General features: G+C 34.8%; 2 protein-coding genes across 2 annotated transcripts in view; both read left to right on the plus strand.

Annotated features, from left to right (window-relative positions):
* acap3a (ArfGAP with coiled-coil, ankyrin repeat and PH domains 3a) overlaps window positions 1-15,006 on the plus strand; it is a 78,376-nt gene extending 63,370 nt beyond the window's left edge. The window contains exons 11-29 of the mRNA XM_016283950.1: window positions 786-837; window positions 1,313-1,413; window positions 1,502-1,613; window positions 2,505-2,713; window positions 5,253-5,322; window positions 5,440-5,534; window positions 5,620-5,837; window positions 6,016-6,117; window positions 6,853-6,954; window positions 7,062-7,282; window positions 7,448-7,557; window positions 8,233-8,339; window positions 8,409-8,501; window positions 8,609-8,829; window positions 8,995-9,104; window positions 9,785-9,895; window positions 10,462-10,523; window positions 14,433-14,535; window positions 14,631-15,006. Coding sequence (XP_016139436.1) covers window positions 786-837; window positions 1,313-1,413; window positions 1,502-1,613; window positions 2,505-2,713; window positions 5,253-5,322; window positions 5,440-5,534; window positions 5,620-5,837; window positions 6,016-6,117; window positions 6,853-6,954; window positions 7,062-7,282; window positions 7,448-7,557; window positions 8,233-8,339; window positions 8,409-8,501; window positions 8,609-8,829; window positions 8,995-9,104; window positions 9,785-9,895; window positions 10,462-10,523; window positions 14,433-14,535; window positions 14,631-14,637 — 2,206 coding nt within the window. The 3' untranslated portion in view covers window positions 14,638-15,006. The remainder of the gene's footprint in view (window positions 1-785; window positions 838-1,312; window positions 1,414-1,501; window positions 1,614-2,504; window positions 2,714-5,252; window positions 5,323-5,439; window positions 5,535-5,619; window positions 5,838-6,015; window positions 6,118-6,852; window positions 6,955-7,061; window positions 7,283-7,447; window positions 7,558-8,232; window positions 8,340-8,408; window positions 8,502-8,608; window positions 8,830-8,994; window positions 9,105-9,784; window positions 9,896-10,461; window positions 10,524-14,432; window positions 14,536-14,630) is intronic.
* Window positions 15,007-16,172: 1,166 nt separating this feature from the next.
* LOC107593951 (ubiquitin-conjugating enzyme E2 J2-like) overlaps window positions 16,173-21,655 on the plus strand; it is a 17,363-nt gene continuing 11,880 nt past the window's right edge. The window contains exons 1-5 of the mRNA XM_016283852.1: window positions 16,173-16,371; window positions 17,007-17,137; window positions 19,901-19,941; window positions 20,025-20,127; window positions 20,513-20,651. Coding sequence (XP_016139338.1) covers window positions 17,007-17,137; window positions 19,901-19,941; window positions 20,025-20,127; window positions 20,513-20,651 — 414 coding nt within the window. The 5' untranslated portion in view covers window positions 16,173-16,371. The remainder of the gene's footprint in view (window positions 16,372-17,006; window positions 17,138-19,900; window positions 19,942-20,024; window positions 20,128-20,512; window positions 20,652-21,655) is intronic.

A 21,655-nucleotide genomic window follows, 5' to 3' on the forward strand; every position in this document is an offset into this window, starting at 1 on the left:
TTTGTCATTGAATTATTTTAAATTATATTTTTTTGAAGAATAACTTTGAGTCAGCTAATGATAGTAAAAGTAATATAAAAGCAAAAACTGAGGAAGTGAGCATGAACTATTAAATATCCAATATCAATATCCATAAAAAAATCTCTAATATCTTAAGTAACAGTGTTATTAAATGTTTTTTTTAATTGTTATTTTAATTATTATTAATTAAACAATTGTGTTATGGAATTATTTTAAATTGCTTTTTTACAGATTAACTTTGTCTTAGATGAAAGGTAATAAAAGTAAAAACTGTGGAAATGACTATTAAGGTTTTTTATAATAAATAAAAAGAAAACAAGTAGATAGAATAGAAAAAGAACAGAGAACGCTAGTGTTAGAGGGTCAAATATAATATATATATATATATATATATATATATATAAACATTTAAACCATTAAAAATCCCTAATATCTGTCAATAATCATTATAGTAACAATATATCATTATATAGTAAAATTATGTATTATTTAACATTTTTGAAACATATCATGCCTTTTTAATAAATCTGCAAATATGTCAACAATTCTGTGTTTTTCTGTCAATATGGGGTGCTGTGTGTACATTAATGAGGAAAAAAAATTAACTTAAATGATTTTAGCAAATGGCTGCAATATAACAAAGAGTGAAAAATTTAAGGGGATCTGAATACTTTCCGTACCCACTGTATATATATATATAAGTAATTAGTAACTAATTCCTTGTCTCTTATATCCCTGTATTGTTTCTTTTTTTTTTTTTTCAGGCGCTGGTTTTCCATCCAAAACAGCCAGCTGGTGTATCAGAAGAAACTAAAGGTGAGTTCAAATCAGCATTTAGTAAGTGGACACATTAGTCACAGCAGTTTGGATGGGTTAAGTAATCTGTCATTGATTTTAACGAGCAGCTTCATTATACAGTACCTAGAGAGAATGTACTGAGTTCGTGTCAGCTCACAATCAATGCTGGTGAATCTTTACCTCACAGGTCACTGAGCTGTTAGATTCAGCAGTTGTAGTTTAGCCAGGCAGCATATCTCCAGAGCACTCAGTCTTTTTAAAGATAACAAACTCGTTGCCCGACAAATCAATGCATGCGCACAGCACTGCCTGCTCTTCATCTGTTTGGAGAGCATCCATTTATTTGAGTCGAAATGCTTGCTCAGGGAAGTCTGCTTAAATTACTGTGACGCAGTGCTGTTTAATGCACTTCAGAGTGAAACCGGTTCATTTAGAGCGCTTTTCGTCAAGTCAGCACATTTACAACCTTATTGAAGCGTCTTCCCCTCCACAGGATTCGCTGACGGTTGTTGTGGAGGACTTGAGACTCTGTTCTGTCAAACCTTGCGAGGACATCGAGAGGAGGTTCTGTTTTGAAGTCGTGTCGCCTTCCAAGTGAGTAAAGTTCAAACTTTAGATCATAATAAAGACTTTTGGAGCTGTATAACTAGTAGTGATTGTGTTGTATGCATGTGTGTTGTAGGAGCTGTATGCTACAGGCGGAGTCAGAGAAACTCCGGCAGGCCTGGATCCAGGCGGTTCAAGCCAGCATCGCCTCAGCGTACAGAGAGAGTCCAGACAATTATTACGTTGAGGTTTGAACAGTCTACATGCTAAATCACTATAACAAAGGATGAGCATTGGCTGGATCAGTGAACAGAGAAACCCCAAACTCAATTAAGCCTGTGTAATATCGCTATGTTTTTTTTAACCTTATGACGATATTCGATAGAACTGGCTTGTAAGAGTGTAGTTTTTCCATTGCAAACATTTCTCACTATTGTCAGGTTGATTCAAAATGCAAATAAAATACAGTAAAAAAATCATTAAATATATTATGTTTAATTCATTTACATTTTATTAATAAAACGGTACAGAACGATTTACAAGTAAGCCATTGATTGAGTGTTTTGAAGTAATTCCTTAAAATAATAATCATTAGGCTTCAATAAAAATAATATTTTTAAAACAATATTGATAATATTAAATATTGTTGTCGTTGTTATTATTACTGTTAGTAATAATAACAATTAAAAAGTTATCATTATTATTAGGCAATTTTATGCCAAATTGTTTTGCTAACAGACAATAATAATTCTAATAATAATAATATTTTGTATAATAATAATAATAATGATACGTATTATTATAAACACATTTATTATTAGTATTATTATTATTAATAATATTATTCCATTTTGTGTATACATAATACTTCATCCAATAATGAAAAGTATAGATAACAGTTAATTCTATGTAACAGTTCTGTAGTGTGAAAGTTCTGATTCAAGTAACTGAAAAATCCAAAAATTAGAAAATTCTAAAAATATAACAAAATAAAGAATTTTTTTTTGTAAACCTTTTTTAAGAGCACAAATTAATCTGTAAGTCTGTTATAGTTTTTGCTACTAATATTTAAAGTTTATATGTTCTAATTTCCCCCAAATAACTACTAATAATGTGCTGTTTTGTGTGTCTGTCTGCAGCGTTTGGACCGGACCGCTTCTCCCTCCATCAGCAGTATAGACTCGGCAAATGAGCCCCGAGAGCGCAGCGGCAGGGGCGAGAGCATTCTGCAGCGTATCCTGTGTCTGCCGGGAAACCAGCAGTGCTGTGACTGTGGGCAGGCCGACCCGCGCTGGGCCAGCATCAATCTGGGCGTCCTGCTCTGCATCGAGTGCTCCGGCATTCACAGGTAAGGCATGGAAGAGATTGTAATCATGCTCCATTACACCAAGAGAAAATGTCTGTGATGTGTGAGTTTAGTTTGTCCCGTGACCAGCCACAGTAAACACGCTGTGTCGCTTCCCCCTTGGCTCAGTCGGGTTTCCTAATTGGATTAGGTCAGATTTGATTCTCTCATTAGTCAGAGGCAAGCCAGCGACCATAGGGCTGTCAGGACAAGAGAGAAGGTCAGCGACTGTGGTTACTTTCCTCCACAGGTGGACACACAGTGATGAATATCAAGACATGAACATAATAATAATAATAATAACACAATAACAACATATTAATAATAACACAATAATAATAATACAATTTCTATTATTATTCACAATTTATGAAAACTAGTTTTGCAATGGATGGAACTGCCTGAATAATAGTAATAATAATAAAAATGAATACCAATTTATGGAAATGGTAGAATTATAATAACCTAATAACAATAATAATACTATTTAATGTTGTTATTATTATTATTATTATTATTATTATTATTAAATGGTTAATAATAATTAGTATTATTAAATTGTTAATACTATTAATAATAATAATAATTAGTATTATTATTATTAGAAAATCATGCAAATTGTGCAATGAAAATATTCTAATAATAATATTTAAATATGTTGTTGTTGTTGTTGTTGTTATAATAATAATAATAATATTATTATTATTATTAAATGGTTGAATAATATCAATAATATTAATTGTTAGCCATTTATGCAAAATTGTTTTGTAATGGAAATGGTAGAATAATCGAATAATAATAATACATATTTCAGTATATGTTGTTATTATGATTATTATTAAATTGTTGAATAATATTAGTAATAGTAATAATATTTTTATTACTATTGTTTTACTTTTTTTACTTTATTATTATTATTATTATTATTCATCCATTCCCATTGCAAAACAGTTTTGCATAAATTATGATGTTGTGTATACTTAATAGTTAATCTTTTCATAAAGAAAAGTAGAGGTAATAGTAGACTGTAATTAAAATTTGACAGTATTTGTGATTTCTTGCACCAAAAACAGTGGTAAGCGTGACCATTTTCCACCCTTTCTTGAACTTATGTAAAATCATCTTTTACATAACATGACACCTTTTAGGAGTTTACGAGATATGATAACCTTTAGACCTACTGAATGTCAGATTCTGTTTCGAAACACGAGACATGCTGGCTGTTTATGCAACCAGCCGCGTCTGGACTACCTTCTGAATATTCATGCTCTTCCTGACGCCACACCTCTCACTCTGAGCTCCAGACAGTGTGGCTCACTATCACACAGTCGTCACCCGTTCTAACTAGGTTGCCTGGAAACGTGCTGATCTAGTGGGCAGAATGCAGAGTGGGCCTAGTAATGTCAGCCGTCCCAGTGCTGCTCTCCTCAGCTTGAGTGGGAAACATCTTGCTTGAGTTGTTAGTGACTGGTGGGAGCTTGAAACACTTGGAGAACTTCAGCAGCTCAGATCAGAAACCTTTCTCAAGTTTACAATCAGAAGATTGACTGATGCTGCTGTTTTATGACTGATAGAATACTGTTTGTTTGTTTGTTAGTTTTTTTTAATTAATGTGTTCTTTTTGTTTTTTGGACAGAATAATATGTAGAAAATCATTAGACTACAAGAAAGAATAATAACCATCATTATCATCCTGATTATCATTATTAATGGAATTTTATTTATGCAAAATTATTTAATAAATAAGAATTATAAAAACAACATCCGTCATTATCATTATTTATACAATTGTATTAATTAAATTTTTTTTAATAAGTATAATGAATAATAACAACAAGCATAAAAAGGAAATAATTCCTAATCGAACTCAGCAGTTATTAATATTCATTTCTAATTGATTTGTCTGATAAATCTGGCATTGTGCATTACAAATATTGTCGGTTTTGGATCAATTGTTTCCTCAACAACATTGTGAAAAAATTTTTATATTTATAATAATTAATAATAACAATAACCATTGTTATTATCATCACTCTTATTTATGCCGTTTTATTTATGCAAATTTGATTTTTAATAATATTAATAACAATGAATAATAATAATGACAACCATCATATCATCATCATTAATGACATTTGTATTAATAATAATAATTATAGTATACTAAAATCATTGTCGTTGTTGTTGTTGTTGAACTGTTTTTATTATATTTAACCATTTAACTATTTTTATAATATTTAAACAATTTTGCATAAATAAAGTTAGCTAAATAACTATGATGATGGTAATTATTGTTGTTATTATGAAATTTAATAAAGTTGGTTTGCAGTCCAAATGATTGCAAATGTTTTGTTTTGTTTTAGGTTGCGTGTACAATAATTTTGCATTATGCACATATAATTTGTGGAGAAAACAATCCCAAAAGATGAGAGACATGTACTTGAACTTTTTATACAATAATGAAACATTTTGGAAGTAACATTAGACTGGAGTTGTAAAACAAAATACATTTTTTGACTAATGTTTTTCCATCTTTTCACAGGAGTTTGGGAGTACATTGTTCAAAGGTCCGTTCTCTCACCCTGGACTCATGGGAACCAGAGTTACTAAAGGTCTGCTCAAATATCTTTTAGGATTGTTTTCCTCCTAATCTCTCTTGGATGACCTTTCACTGTGACATGAGCAAACACGCTCTGACAATAACTGCTGTCTGTTCTGTTGCAATGCAGCTGATGTGTGAACTAGGAAACAGTATCATCAACCACATCTATGAAGGCAGCTGTGAAGAGCAGGGCCTGAAGAAACCGGGACCCAGCAGCTCCAGGTGAGTGATGAGGGACATTGACACCAGTGGCTCTTTTTCTATGGATCTGAATGTTGAGTGTTTAATTGCTGCCTTGATTTTTAAGGCAAGAAAAGGAGACCTGGATCAAAGCGAAGTATGTTGAGAAGAAGTTCCTGAAGAAGATGATGACGGGTGAAGTTCTGGTCAACGGCGGGAGAAAATCTGAGCGGCGATGGAACCCCAGGAAATGCAGGAGACATAACAGCGCCACCACCGTCCCCAAAACACACCGCAAATACAGACAGGAGCCAGGCAGTGCGTCTCCTGCAACCCTTTCCTCCGGTAGTCAATAACATTTTGTTTTAATTAACTGTGCAAGAAAGTACCATGATTGTACTATGTTTTTTGGGCTTTACCGTGCTGATAATACAATGGTATTGTGTGAATTGCTGTAATAGATGTGTTAAATGGTTAAAGTTTTTTAAAAAGTGACATTTTTTTCTCTCCCCCCAACTTTAAGCAACTGCTGCTCTGGAGAGAAAGTTCAGACGGGAATCCCTCTTTTGCCCGGATGAGTTGGACACCCTGTTTTCATATTTTGACACTGGTTCAGGGCCTCGCAGTAAGTATTTTATTCTGGCAACAACAAAAAAAGATTGCTTCCACACTCGGTTTAATTGTTTTGTTTTTTTATATACTTTTGTTGTTGTTTGTTTGTTTGTTTGTTTTGTTTTGCCCTGTGTTTTGCTTTACTTTGTTTTTTCTGTATTTTTGTGGTTTTGCTTTAATTAGCTTTGTTTTATTTTCTTTGTTATTGTATACTTTTGTTTTTTATTTTTGCTTTGCATTTTGCTTTGCTTTGTTTTTGTTTACTTTTGTTTTGTTTTGCGTTGCATTTGCTTTGTTTTTGTTATCCGTTTTGTTTTGAATTTGGTTTTTGTTTTGCCTTGCTTTTTCTATTTGTTTACTTTTGTGAGATTGCTTTATTTTAATTTGCTTTGTTTTTGTGTTTACATTTTTTGCTTTGTTTTTGTTTATTTTTGTAGTTTTGTTGACTTGTGTTATTTTGTTTAGATTTGTTGTTTTTTTATCTGCTTTTTTTTGGGGGGGGGGGTTGTTTGTTTTGCTCTATGTTGTTTACTTGTTTTGCTTTTTGCTTAGTTTTTTTTGTTTATTTTGGTTTTTGCTTTATTTTGTGCTTTTCTTTTGCATTTTCTGCTTTATGTTGCTTTGTTTTTTTGTGCAATTTCATATAGTTGTGTAGCTGTGACACATAGTTTCATCATGTTTGCCGTCAGTGCACATTTGCTGTTATTGACGCTCTAGAGTGTAATGTGCCTGTGGTGGGCTTGTGTTGGTCCTGCAGGTCTGAGCAGTGACAGTGGGTTAGGTGGCAGTACTGACGGCAGCACTGACGTCTTGGTCTTTGAGTCTGTGGTGGACAGTGTCACAGAAGAGGGTGAGTGAACCACTGTGTGACTTGACGGTGCTAACCAAGTGTTTGTTTTCCATACTGACTGTTGAAGCAGATGGATCATGTGTTCCATGTGTTTTGGTAATGTTCAGAGTGTGAGGTTTCTGAAGACTCCAGTAATGAGGTTGAACTGGAGCCGGAGGCGTCAGATCCAGAGGATCTGAGAGAACTGGATCCCGGATCGTTACTCTATAAGGCCTGTCAGGCACGAAATCTGCCTGTCATGGCTGAAGCTTTGGCACATGGAGCTGACGTCAACTCAGTGAATGAAGAGGACGAGGGGAAAAGCCCCCTTATTCAGGCTGTGATTGGAGTGAGTCATTACAAAAATATTCAGATGCATTGCGCATGCACATATTAACAGTAACCTAGATAAGAAGTGACGTAAACGTCCAGCTCATTTTAATGACGTATAAAATAATAACCATATGCCATTTTGTGATAGTAAATCCCTAATCCTCTGGTTTTCAACATTCAGGGTTCCTTGATAGCCTGCGAGTTTCTACTCCAAAATGGTGCAGATGTCAACCAAAGAGATCACAGGGGAAGAGGCCCGTTGCATCACGCCACATACTTAGGTCATACCGGGTAAGTGCATGCTTAGTAACTCTGAGTAACTCTAATAAAACAGATTTTCAGATGCCTTTTGCTGTCTTTTGGTGCATTGTAATGTCAAAGAGATTGTATACAAACGGACATGAATGTCACCACAAAGTCATAAATTACGAGCAGGAAACTCTGGATTTTCTTTAAGCCCAGAGTTTCTGAGTTGTGGGTGTGCCAGTGAGAAACATTGATTAAAAAAATATATAGTTTAACTTTATGCAGAAATAGTACTTCATCTTGCTCCAACCAAAGTTATTTGAATGCACCCGATGTTGTAATTAAAACCTCCCAACTCATAAAATACAAACTTCCCTGGAGGACTTGTCATACTTTTATTATATATTGTAGTACTGAATATTTATTATATTTTTGTACTGTGTTATTTACAAGGTACTCCAAGACATTTGAAAGAATACCATGGTTTTACATTGGTATATGTCCAACGAACATGTTATGACGCATAGCCAATAAAACAAAAACAGTAATATCATGATAAGATATCCAAAAAACAAGGTAACACAATGATACTTCTGGTATTTATTTGCAAGTTCTTAGATGCTGTAGCATTTTAGCAGGTCTGTTACTGCGTATGCAGCTTTGCATCAAATTAAATTGAAGCTTTTCTGCAACTGTATTTTCTTTATCATGTGTTTCCAGTCAAGTGTGTTTGTTCCTGAAACGAGGAGCGACCCAGAACGATGGTGATGAGGATGGCCAGGACCCACTGAGCATAGCTGTTCAAGCCGCTAATGCTGACATAGTTACTCTGTAAGTTAAAAAAAAATTACCATGCATGTGTAATGTGCCGCGGTGGGCTTGTGTTGGTCCTGCAGGTCTGAGCAGTGACAGTGGGTTAGGTGGCAGTACTGATGGCAGCACTGATGTTTTGGTGTTTGAGTCTGTGGTGGACAGTGTCACAGAGGAGGGTGAGTGAACCACTGTGTGACTTGACGGTGCTAACCAAGTGTTTGTTTTCCATACTGACTGTTGAAGCAGATGGATCATGTGTTACATGTGTTTTTGTAATGTTCAGAGTGTGAGGTGTCTGAAGACTCCAGCAATGAGACTGAATTGGAGCCGGAGGCGTCAGATCCAGAGGATCTGAGAGAACTGGATCCCGGATCGTTACTCTATAAGGCCTGTCAGGCACGAAATCTGCCCGTCATGGCTGAAGCTCTGGCACATGGAGCTGACGTCAACTCAGTGAATGAAGAGGACGAGGGGAAAAGCCCCCTTATTCAGGCTGTGATTGGAGTGAGTCATTACAAAAATATTCAGATGCATTGCGCATGCACATATTAACAGTAACCTAGATAAGAAGTGACGTAAACGTCCAGCTCATTTTAATGACGTATAAAATAATAACCATATGCCATTTTGTGATAGTAAATCCCTAATCCTCTGGTTTTCAACATTCAGGGTTCCTTGATAGCCTGCGAGTTTCTACTCCAAAATGGTGCAGATGTCAACCAAAGAGATCACAGGGGAAGAGGCCCGTTGCATCACGCCACATACTTAGGTCATACCGGGTAAGTGCATGCTTAGTAACTCTGAGTAACTCTAATAAAACAGATTTTCAGATGCCTTTTGCTGTCTTTTGGTGAATTGGAATGTCAAGCAGATTGTATATGAGTTGAACAGACATGAATGTCACCACAAAGTCATAAATTACGAGCAGGAAACTCTGGATTTTCTTTAAGCCCAGAGTTTCTGAGTTGTGGGTGTGCCAGTGAGAAACATTGATTAAAAAAATATATAGTTTAACTTTATGCAGAAATAGTACTTCATCTTGCTCCAACCAAAGTTATTTGAATGCACCCGATGTTGTAATTAAAACCTCCCAACTCATAAAATACAAACTTCCCTGGAGGACTTGTCATACTTTTATTATATATTGTAGTACTGAATATTTATTATATTTTTGTACTGTGTTATTTACAAGGTACTCCAAGACATTTGAAAGAATACCATGGTTTTACATTGGTATATGTCCAACGAACATGTTATGACGCATAGCCAATAAAACAAAAACAGTAATATCATGATAAGATATCCAAAAAACAAGGTAACACAATGATACTTCTGGTATTTATTTGCAAGTTCTTAGATGCTGTAGCATTTTAGCAGGTCTGTTACTGCGTATGCAGCTTTGCATCAAATTAAATTGAAGCTTTTCTGCAACTGTATTTTCTTTATCATGTGTTTCCAGTCAAGTGTGTTTGTTCCTGAAACGAGGAGCGACCCAGAACGATGGTGATGAGGATGGCCAGGACCCACTGAGCATAGCTGTTCAAGCCGCTAACGCTGACATAGTTACTCTGTAAGTTAAAAAAAAATTCCCATGCATGTGTGTTTGCTTCTGCAAGTTTTACCCAGAGAATATTTACACTATCGTTCAAAGGTTTGGAGTCAGAAAGATTGTTTTATCAAAGAAATTAGTCCTTTAATTCAGCATGGATGCATTATATTGATCAAACGTTTTTATTAAATAAATGCTGTTATTTTGAACTGTATAATCAAGTAATCCTGAAAAAAACATAACATTTCCACCAAATATATTAAGCAGCACAACAGCAAATCAGCATATTAGACACTGATGACTGGAGTAATGATGCTGAAAATTCAGCTTTACATCACAGGAATAAATTACATTTTAAAACATATTCAAATATAAAATAGTTATTTTAAATTGTAATAATATTTCACAATATTACAGTTTTTACTGTATTTTTGATCAAATAAATGCAGCCTTGGTGAGCAAAAGAGACTTTCACAAACATGAAAAATCTTACTGACCCCTTACTTTTGTATGCTAGTGTATATAAGAAATTGTACAAAGTTTGATTCCAAATCAAACCTCTCTTTGTTTCTTTTCTCTCTCGACAGGTTACGTCTAGCACGTATGAACGAGGAGATGCGCGAGGCGGAGGGTCCGTTTGGTCAGCCAGGTCAATATTCTAGCAGCAGTCCCACAGAGCAGCAGTATAAGAAATGCATCCAAGAGTTTATCTGTCTCAACATAGCCGAGTGCTAGAGAGCCCAGTGTAGCGCTTTTTTCCCATCATTCCCATCAAGAACTGCCAAGTATTTATGTGTTTATCTGCAAAGATGGGCCAGTCTTGCTGGGAATTCCAGCTAAACCAGCTTTAGGTGGTTTTAAATGGTTGCTATCTGGTCAGAGTTGAACCAAGCTGGTTGAACTTCCAGTCAAGTTTAACCTAACCTTTCTCAAACTGGTTAGGGCTGGTTAACCATGTCCCAGATCTGGTTGCCTAGCTTGACCATTTCACATGCTGCAGATTAGTCACATGATTGACTGGCCACCATATTTTGGCCTAGCCAACAGTGGTGCTACTCATTTCAAGACAGTTTTTATATAATGAAGGTTACCTGTGATTGAGGTAATTGTGGTGGTAGTATTTATCCAAATACCGATTACACAGCTGAGCTTACAGAGCCCTTAATAGTGTGTCTAAACCGTTTGATGAACTAACCTTCAGCGTTAGCTTCTATACACGCACCTGGCTGCACTTTCACTTCAAACAGTATTATACAGTATGTTAGGCAGCTGTCCATCTATTCTAACAGTGTTCTTCTAGTGGCATTTTTGTACACAACAGGCGCTTAAAACTGTGTTTTCTGCTTGCAAACGCATGAGGGCGAGTGGGTTCAAAACTGTGATTTATTATATGTCATAAATGTATAAAATGTCTAATCTACTAACTGAAAATGTGATTTTTGTCGACTAAAATGCCACTGTTCTGCACTTTTTCTTAACTCCACTGTCGTTTTTGTTCGCTTTTTTTGGATGATGGTGTAGAAAATGCCTCAAACTGGATTTGTATGCTTTTCTTGAGTACCGCCCAGAGCAATAGTGCAGTGATACGACATGATTTTTTTTGTACTGTGGTAACAGATTGTATTTTTGTAACTTAATATACATGTGAATTTTACCGTTCGCAACCAAACTCCAGTTTAGACACCAAAAACAAAAAGTCCAGTTGGATTACTGGGTGTTCAAATCAACAATTACCGGTCAGTATGATTATGTCATGTAAAGTCGCACATGCTCATCAAGGCTGCATTTATTTGATCAAAAATACAGTAAAAAAATGGTAGTGATGTGAAATATTATTACGGTTTAATGTAACTGTTTTGTATTTGAATATATTTTAACACATAATTTATTTCTGTGATGCAAAGCTGAATTTTCAGCATCATTCTTCCAGTCTTCAGTGTCACATGTTCCTTCAGAAATCATTCTAATATGCTGATTTAATGATTTCTTATTATAATCAATTTTTGAAATGTTAATATTTTTGTGGAAACATTGATGCATTTTCAAGATTTTTTTGATTAATAGAAAGTTCAAAAGAATAGCATTTATTTGAAATTAACATAATAAATATATTTTACTGTCACCTATGATCAATCTAATGCATCCTCGCTGAATAAAAGTATTAATTTCTTTAAAAACAAATCATACTGACCCAAAACCTAAACTGTAGTGTATGTTAATATATAATGCGCTAGTTTTATTTTGAATTGTTAATTTGTGTTATCTTCAGTGCATTGATTGCTGTTGCTCTGGACTGTTTGGTTTCCTGCTGCTTTCTGTCCTTTATAAATCTGTGCGTGTAAATGAATTCTCATAATACAGTCACTTAAAGATAAAGGATGAACTCCCATGATATGCATATTAATATTGGATGACATCGTAAGCAAGTTAACACGTGATGTTATATACACTGTATTAATTCCTGGGAGTCATAAATACAGTATATTCATGAGACATGTTCTCATGTTGTGGCTGATTCTGATGTAGACTCAGATGTCTTTAACTTTAGATCCCAACCAAAGACCACAATCAAAAACCGCACTTGTTGAGAGAAAATGCATCTATAAATGTGTTGTCTGTAGTTTGTGAACAGGCTAGAGTACTGTAAAGTTTTCCCTGACATGTTTGGGGTGAAAGGTCATTGGTTGGTGTGTCGTCTGTGTCTCGCTAGCCAATGAAATCGTAGCACTTTCTGTTTAACGCGAGCATTTTGTTTTGTGAATATCAAATCAGTGTGACTCCCGAAGTGACAAACAAATAAAATTTTGTGAACGGTGCAGCCAAAGGGGCACCGATATTGAAAAAAAAAAAAAAAACTGTATAACCAGATATGTTCTAGATATGGTGGCTGTAGCACATAACCTCTTTTATTGCTTGCTTTCATATTTCTGCTTTTCTTTTCATGTCGGTGTCGTTTGTAAAATATGTCTGAATATTGTATAACTGAACATTCTTCTGTAAATTAGAACCTCTGCAACTTCTGTTTTTCTTTTTGCTCTTCGTTTCTGCCCTTTTATCTGTTCTCTCCTCCTAAACGGAAAAGAATCTTGACAATAAATGAAACGTGACTGAAGTACTAACTGCTTGTGCTTCACTTCTCCTGCCTCTTTCTTCTCTGTAGTGCTTTGCTGTGTTAGTGTGCAGTATTATATAACCAGCTGCATTAACTCAACTTACTGATTTTGCTGCTGTAAGTAAATTCCATTTTTTTTATTGAGATCTAATATGAAGATTTTTTAACCGTCAAATTCGGTTGTGTTTGGGATCGTAGAGACTCTGAATACTCTACATTTAAAATTCTAATATTCATTTTGGTTCAAATGTTCCTCTGACTGAATCAAACCCCAGAACATGAGGGTATATTAAATATATAATACAAACATACCCTACTGTTCAAAAGTTTGAGGGTTGGTACATTTTTTAAAATGTTTTTTAAAGTCTCTTATGCTCATGCAAGGCTGCATTTATTTGATTAAAAAAATGCTGAAAAATCAGTAATATTGTGAAATATTATTACAATTTAAAATAGCTATTTGAATATATTTGAAAATGCAATTTATTCATGATGTAAAGCATCATTACTCCAGTCTTCAGTGTCACATGATCCTTCAGAAATCATTCTAATATGCTGATTTGCATTTCTTATTATTGTCAATGTTGAAAACCGTTATGCTGACTAATATTTTTGTGAAAACCATCACTTTGAACAATTTACTGCATCCTGGCTGAATAGAAGTATAAATAAATTTAAAAAATCTTACTGTCCCCCAAAATTTGAAATAGTGTATTATCAAATATACAGTGCATATTTAATTTTTATTTGAAAAGGTGTCAGTTCAGTTGCATTAACTGCAATCAAATCTAGCTTTTAAAGGAATATTCTAGGTTAAAAAGAAAATAGTTTACCTGGTAAAATAACTCAAAATGCAACTGGTTTACGGTTTTCCTTTAGACTTTGACTGTAAGTTTATAAAATTCAATAGAGCTTCTATTTAAAGAGGGATGTGACAGAACTCAAACTTTTATCTTTCTTTCAATGGTTGTTGTGCAGACAGTAGTCAGTACGCATGAGTACCCATCCTGGGAATACAGGGACAGTCCCCTCATTCTAAATCAAGCATGAGAAATTCACACAGTTTAGCAAAGTGTTCAAACCCACTCTTTGTCCCCTTCAATGTTTCAGCTGTTACCATGGTTACCCAGACAGTACAAAGACCCCTATACGGCACAAGAAGGCTCATTTTCATAGGGTTGCTTTATAGAGCCATTTCTGTTCCTTAAATTCTAACTCTAAATCTCCGAAGTGCATTAAAACGCGCTGAAAACACTGTTATTGTAATAGACTGGACCTCCTTACTTTGGCATTCAGAGCCCTGCTTTTGCATTAATAAAGCTTCTAACATAGAACTATTTACCATCTTTTTATATCGATTTTATGCAAAAGCATCCATTCACATTACAGCTGCATTTTAGGAGTTATATGTGCAGTCCACATTAACTGTGTTTGATCCCATTTTAGGTGACACCACGTACCTGGACATTTTCCGTGAGTTTTCCCATATGGCATCCCACAATCCTGAGAAGCTGAAACGGAGGAGTGTTCACTTCCGTCACTCCTTCAGGTAGTTAGATGATATCCATTAGGCATCTGTAAAATAAATGTAAAAAAAAAAAATAATGTTTTTTTTTAAAAAATGTTTTTCTCTTTTTAATCCAGAGTGTGACAGATCAAGCTCAGACTTTGGACACCAATCAAGCTGGAGCAGAAGACACTTTGACTAGCTGATATCATAAGTGTGATAAAGATGAGTGTGAAAGACTTTAAACGATAATTATGGTCGTGTTGAATGTTTGCAATGAATTGAATGCTATTTTTGTATCTTTATGGGGTCAGCTGGACTAATCCCCAGTGTTTTGTGTCAGTTTTCTTCATTTGTATTCTCCCTCTTTTAGCCATAGACTGTAAAAGGCACTTTTTTATATGTTAAAACATCTGCAATTTATGGTTTCATGTCTGTTAAACATATAATCAAAAAATCATGCATGAATGCTTTCTCATTTTTCATTTCATCTCAATACTATTACAAGCATCACTATTATCCTCTATTATGAATCGTATTCAGCGCTGATCGTTTTTTCTGTTTTTAAAGCAGTTGAAATAATAAGGAAGTTGTGTTTGGAGAATCTGCAGTGATTTTGTCTGTTGCTGTAGTGATAAATGAACTGTTTTGTATCGACTATGCTGGTGTAGTCTATATATTTTATCTGTACAGTCACTATAAATCATTGCAAATTCAGATGCAGATATTGTATATTGTCTTTTTAGATGCAAATTGATAATATATCATAAAATTGTGGTATTTTGTTAAAAATGCAGAAACATTGAGTGGACCTTTTGTTGTGGGAAATAAATATATCTCAAAAAATCTGCAGGTTTTCTTGGGTTCATAAAAACATTTTCAATTAAAATGACAATTTTGCTGCATGATAACCGGGGTTATTTACATATGTAAAGCATCAGGTAAGGAAGGTAAATTAGTTTTTTTTATTATTATTTTGTTGGTCATTTGATGGACAAGACGGACTGAGAGTTAAATTCAGGTGTCCAAATGAAGTTAAGTTTGACATTTCAACTATTCCAGGCGAATGAATCAGTCTTATGAGCCAGCTCTTTAAAAGGAAAAAAAGTTTTCAGGAAAACTTGAAATCGCATCATATGACCCCTTTAAGGCATAGGGTATTCTATAGTCTTTGTCCGAACCAATTACTTCTATGAGCCAGTTCTTTACAGTGAATCATAAACACGCAGTCTGATTCCTGAACGAATGACTCTAATGAGTCGATTCTTTAGTGTGAATCATAAGAATGCATGACGACGAGTACATTCTGATTCCCGAACAAATGACTCCAGCGAGTCGGTTCTTTATAGTGACTCACAGGTCGAGCAGTGTAGTCTGATTCCCGAACAAACGACTCGGTCGGTTCTTTGGACCAAAATCACTGTAGCTACTGACTGCTACACATTATGTATAACTAATGTTTTATATAAATAAATTAATACATTTATAATTTTGATGTGTTTATATGTTGATGAAAGTATTATTCGGCGACATACTGCATACAATGCTGTACAAATGCTTTATTTATTTATTTCAAATATGTCATTAAAAAATCCCATCGCAACTCGTCCAGTTTCGTCAGCTTAATGTTAGACATTTATTTTGAAAGGCAGCCGAACGCTCTTCAGAGCTTTTCTTTTTGTTTTTACCTCATCACTTCCTGCTGTTGCGGCAGCCATATTGGCATGGGGGATAGATGACAATTTCACCTTAGCCGAAGAGCTACATTTTTGTTATTTTTGAAAGTTTATCAAGGGCGTATTCACTCTGAGATAAACGGGATATCAATATATCACCCCAATTTGACCGTGGTCGATCCCGTGGAGGGCGTTGAAAGAGGTAAGACTGAACCATTAAAATCCCCTTAGTTTCAGTGTGTCAGGCTGTGTTTTAAAACCTAGTAAACTATCTAACGTTACCTAGACAGCAGCTGTTGTCATCATAATGTATAGCTGAACGTTTAGAACGCGTATATGACGCCCAAAGATGCTGTCTTGATGGGCAGCTCACTATGTTTTGAAACACACTCCTCGTCTCCGTCTAAGCGCTGTGTTTACTCATGTCGTTGTTGTTTAGTCCTGTTTACATCCGTTTGTCACTGTTATTGTCTTATTTTGGCTACAGTTGCTGACTATTAAGGTGTTATCCGCACAGTAAACACATGCCACCATGTTGTTTTAAATGGCAGAACAGTTCTGGTCATTTGCTTGAACGTCTGCTGTTGAATAATCAGATCTACAGAACACAATGTAAGATTGCTGTACTCTCAGTTCATGATCATACACGGATGTCAAGCTGCTTCCTTACTGACAATCATAACAATATGGTAGTAATTAATATCTGAGTTGTGTTGATGTATTTCAGGCTTTAATGTATACTTGTAAATCTTCTGTTTTGCTTATTAGTCACATTTATGAACACTAGGAAGTGTTCCGATTGTATTGTGTAACTGAGAGTGCCATGTGATTTCACAGATGAGCAACAACTTAAACAAGAGGGCCCCAACCACAGCAACACAGCGGTTAAAACAGGATTACCTGCGCATCAAGAAAGATCCAGTCCCGTATATCTGTGCTGAACCTCTGCCCTCCAACATTTTGGAATGGTACATTTGATTTCCCTTAAAGGGGTCATATGATGCTTTTTTTTAAAGATCATTATTTTGTGTATTTGGTGTAACAGAATATGTTGACATGCTTTAATGTAAAAAAAAACAAAAAAACATTATTTTTCAAATACTGTACATTATTGTCATTCTGAATTATTTATAAGACTTTTGAATTACGGGGACACTGAAAATGTCCTCATAAATCACCTTCTCGTTGTAATGCCTATGTCATACCCATGTTATTATACAAATTTGTGTCCTCATAAACCACATAAACATGCACACACACACACACACACACACACACGATGTAGTGATGGGAAGTTCGGATCATTTTACCGACTCGGACCTTTGAGTCTCGTTCAGCAAAATGAACAAATCTTTTTTCGAGTCATTTCGTTCATTTTAGCAAAATATAATTAAAATGTTACGTGATACTTCCTTACCACATCTACTACTTACGCAAACGTTGATCACACTACAAACAATACAAAACTGCAATAAGAAACCGAAAAGATTTGGGTCTTCAGTCTTTGATTAGCTCACCTCACCTCTTATCTGACAAGTCTTTGGGTTTGACGCGTTCGTTCATCACGTGACAGCCCCATTATAATAAATTTGATTTCTTACAGTTTATAAATGTGTGAATTTCTGTCATTATGGTTATTTCCCATAACACTGAATGTTGTAACAAAGGAAATAAAGAGTTGGTTATTATTATTAAGTCTCTTTCCGGCTCAGACTGCATAGGGTAAGCGTATGGGGCTGTCACGTGATGAACGAACGACTTGGAAAAACCCGAAGACTCGAGATGAACTAATCAATACTCTTTCTGGCTCAGACTGCATAGGTTAAACTTATGGGGCTGTCACGTGATGAATGAACGACTTGAAAAACCCGAAGACTCGAAACAGGTGAACTACTTGACCAATTCCAGTACAGAACCTATAGGACGAGACGACTCATTCTTCCCGAGTCACATTAAAGATTCGTTCAAAATGAACGAATCGTTCAAGAACGACCCAACACTCCGCATTTGAACAGTCAATAGCAAATACTTAAACTAATAACGAAACAGTAGCTGATTCAGAAGCGCCGGATTGTCATAGCAAAGTCAGAATTACCTCCTCTCCTAGGTTCACGAAACGGTCGTCCATAAAATGCATTGCTGTTCTGTTGTAAGTGATCTTAAAGATTCCTAAATGCATCTACTTTCGGAAGGCCAAATAAAGTGCTTTTGCTTTCGCCTAGAAACACACAGCGTCTCCCTGACATGGCTGCTTCAGCACTAACTGCGGTTACTGAAACCACGCCTTCTTTCTTTGCGCGAACATTTGGGCGCATTATGCAAATATTTCCACATAGTGAGGTAGATATGTGGGGCCGTGTTAGAACGAGCCGTTTTAGGAGGGCGTGGCAGAGTCTTAACTTTGATAAAGAATATCTCTTTGGTTTTGAGACTTTAGTCTTTGCAACTTCAGGGATCTTATCTATGCACAATCAGCTTGTAACACTCCAAAGAGAAAGGAGAACTTGAAATCGCATCATATGACCCCTTTAAAACATTTCTTTATATTATTTTGTTACATACATATACACACACTACCACAATGATTAACACTTCTTAATGTTTTTGAAAGAACTCTCTTATGCTCACCAAGGCTCTATTTATTTAATAGAAAAATACAGTAAAAATAGTAATTGTGAAATAGTTTTACAATTTAAAACAACTGTTTTCAGTTCTAATATATTTTAAAAGCTGATTACTTTTCATATATATATATCTATTTATTTTATTTTTTTCTTAATATTTTCGTCGAAACTGTGATACACTACCATTCTTTAAAGAAGAAAAATTAATACCTTTATTCTGCAAGGACACGTTAAATTGACCCAATGTGTCAATAAAGATATCTATAATGTTACAAAAGATTTCGATTTCAAATAAATGCTTTTCTTTTGAACTTTCTATTCACCAAAGAATGTATCATGGTTTCCACAAAAATAATAAGCAGCAAAAAACTGATGATAATGAGAACTGCTGATAATAATAAGAACTGTTATTAATATTTGAGCACTAATAATTAGTTGGTAATAATTAAGTACCAAATCAGAATATTAGAATACTTTTTTTTTTCAATCAAATAAATGCAGCCTTGGTCAGCAAGAGAGACCTATTTAAAAAAAACATTTTAAAAAATCTTAATTATTCCAAGAATTTGACCAGTAGTGTATTAGTGTAATGCTTTATTTTACATGACTTATTGTTTAAGTTTGGAACTTCATCAAGAGCTTTATCTTAATCCTTCATTTTTTTAATAATCAATTTCATGAGTTATATTCTATTTAGCAGATGATTGTTTGTTAGCAGAATGTTCACTCTGCTTCCATTCAATGAAAGTGAATAGAGAATGATGCTGTCAAGCTCCCAAAACGTTACAAAAGCACCATGAAAGTGGTCTATAATGACTAAGACGATACATTCCTAGTCTTCCGAAGCAGAATGATGCCTTTATGTGAGGATTTGGGCTAATGTTAATATATATAAAGTGCACTATTTGTATGGACTACTTTGATGGTGCTTATTTTTCCTTTTTGGAGCTTGACTGCCCATTGACAGTCACTATATGCTTTTGTTGTATGTAAAACGTTTAAAATTTTCAAAAATGTCTGACAGGACTTTTATCACCTAGAATAATCTACATTACAGACTTTATATGATTAGATACTACCACATCCCTGGCTTGCTTTCTCTTTCAGGCATTATCTAGTACGTGGCCCTGAGAAAACTCCATATGAAGGTTATTTCCTCCTCTAATTTCACATTAGTACTTCCTTTTATACAGTTTCTGCTTCATTTTGACTTGTCTTCTGTATTTCATAGGTGGCTTCTATCATGGCAAACTCATTTTCCCACGGGAATTCCCATTCAAACCACCAAGCATATACATGATCACACCCAACGGCAGATTTAAATGTAATACAAGGTACACAAGCTCAGACTTTAACTTTCAATCTTCAATTTTTTAAGACCTTTATTTAAGCGCAAAGGTATGTAAGCATTGTTATTTTAAGCATAGTTACAGCTACAGGTCATTGTTAGGCATGACATTGCCATCAGTGCCTTGCTGCTTTTATGAAATGTTTACTATGTAATAAAAATCTTTCATTGGAACATCCATCTGCTGCTACATGTAAACTAAGTTTTTCCTCTATTATTTGACTTCATAGTTGTTACTGTGAGTTTTTGCTCGGTTGGAACACTGAATTGACGAATCCGCATCTACATCGGTTTCTTTAAGTCTAAAACATTCAGCTTAGAAGAACAATACTGTTCACAATACCTGCATAATGAGTTTCTTTCTTTTTCAGGTTGTGTCTTTCAATCACAGATTTTCACCCTGACACGTGGAACCCCGCGTGGTCCGTATCCACCATCTTAACCGGCCTCCTGAGCTTCATGGTTGAAAAAGGCCCGACTCTCGGCAGTATCGAAACGTCTGACTTCACAGTGAGTGTCACGCTGATTTAAAATCACAGTCAAATGCTTTAAGAGACTTTAAGAGACATACACACCAGTAGGGTTGGGTACTGGTATCGGTACCTGAATTTCGGTGCTGGTACCCAACGGTACTTGACTCTCTGTGAAATTACAAAAACATTTATTTCAGGGAAAAAATAAGTCAAAAAGTCTCAATTTCAACATTTTGAACAATAGGTCCTTACAAACTTTTTCTTTCTTTCTTTCTTTCTTTTTTTCCCCCAGAAATTCTTGTTTTAATTTTTCTGAAAATCAAATGAAGGCATTAAACATTTATTTTAAATCAAATGAAAATTAAACCCTTTTATTTTTTGGCAAACAAACTGAGATTTACTGTTGAAATTAATACATGGAAGAAAAATTTTGTGAATATTCTTTTAAAACATTTTTTAATAGGCTAATACTTGTATTATTATTTTTTCTAAAATTAAGTGATTAATCTAGTTGTAATATTTATTTTTTATCATTTAATTGTTTTATTTAAATTTTATAGAAAATGGAATATTTAAAGATGTACATTATACTTTACAAAAGTAATACAGGTGAATGTTGTGTTAATAAATTAGAATGTTGTGGAAAAGTTAATTTATTTCAGTAATTCAACTCAAATTGTGAAACTCGTGTATTAAATAAATTCAATGCACACACACTGAAGTAGTTTAAGTCTTTGGTTCTTTTAATTGTGATGATTTTGGCTCACATTTAACAAAAACCCACCAATTCACTATCTCAACAAATTAGAATATGGTGACATGCCAATCAGCTAATCAACTCAAAACACCTGCAAAGGTTTCCTGAGTCTTCAAAATGGTCTCTCAGTTTGGTTCACTAGGCTACGCAGTCACGGGGAAGACTGCTGATCTGACAGTTGTTCAGAAGACAATCATTGACACCCTTCACAAGGAGGGTAAGCCACAAACATTCATTGCCAAAGAAGCTAGCTGTTCACAGAGTGCTGTATCCAAGCATGTTAA

The sequence above is a fragment of the Sinocyclocheilus grahami genome, unplaced genomic scaffold (assembly GCF_001515645.1).
Source record: "Sinocyclocheilus grahami isolate Dianchi unplaced genomic scaffold, SAMN03320097.WGS_v1.1 scaffold178.1, whole genome shotgun sequence".
Classification (NCBI taxonomy): domain Eukaryota; kingdom Metazoa; phylum Chordata; class Actinopteri; order Cypriniformes; family Cyprinidae; genus Sinocyclocheilus; species Sinocyclocheilus grahami.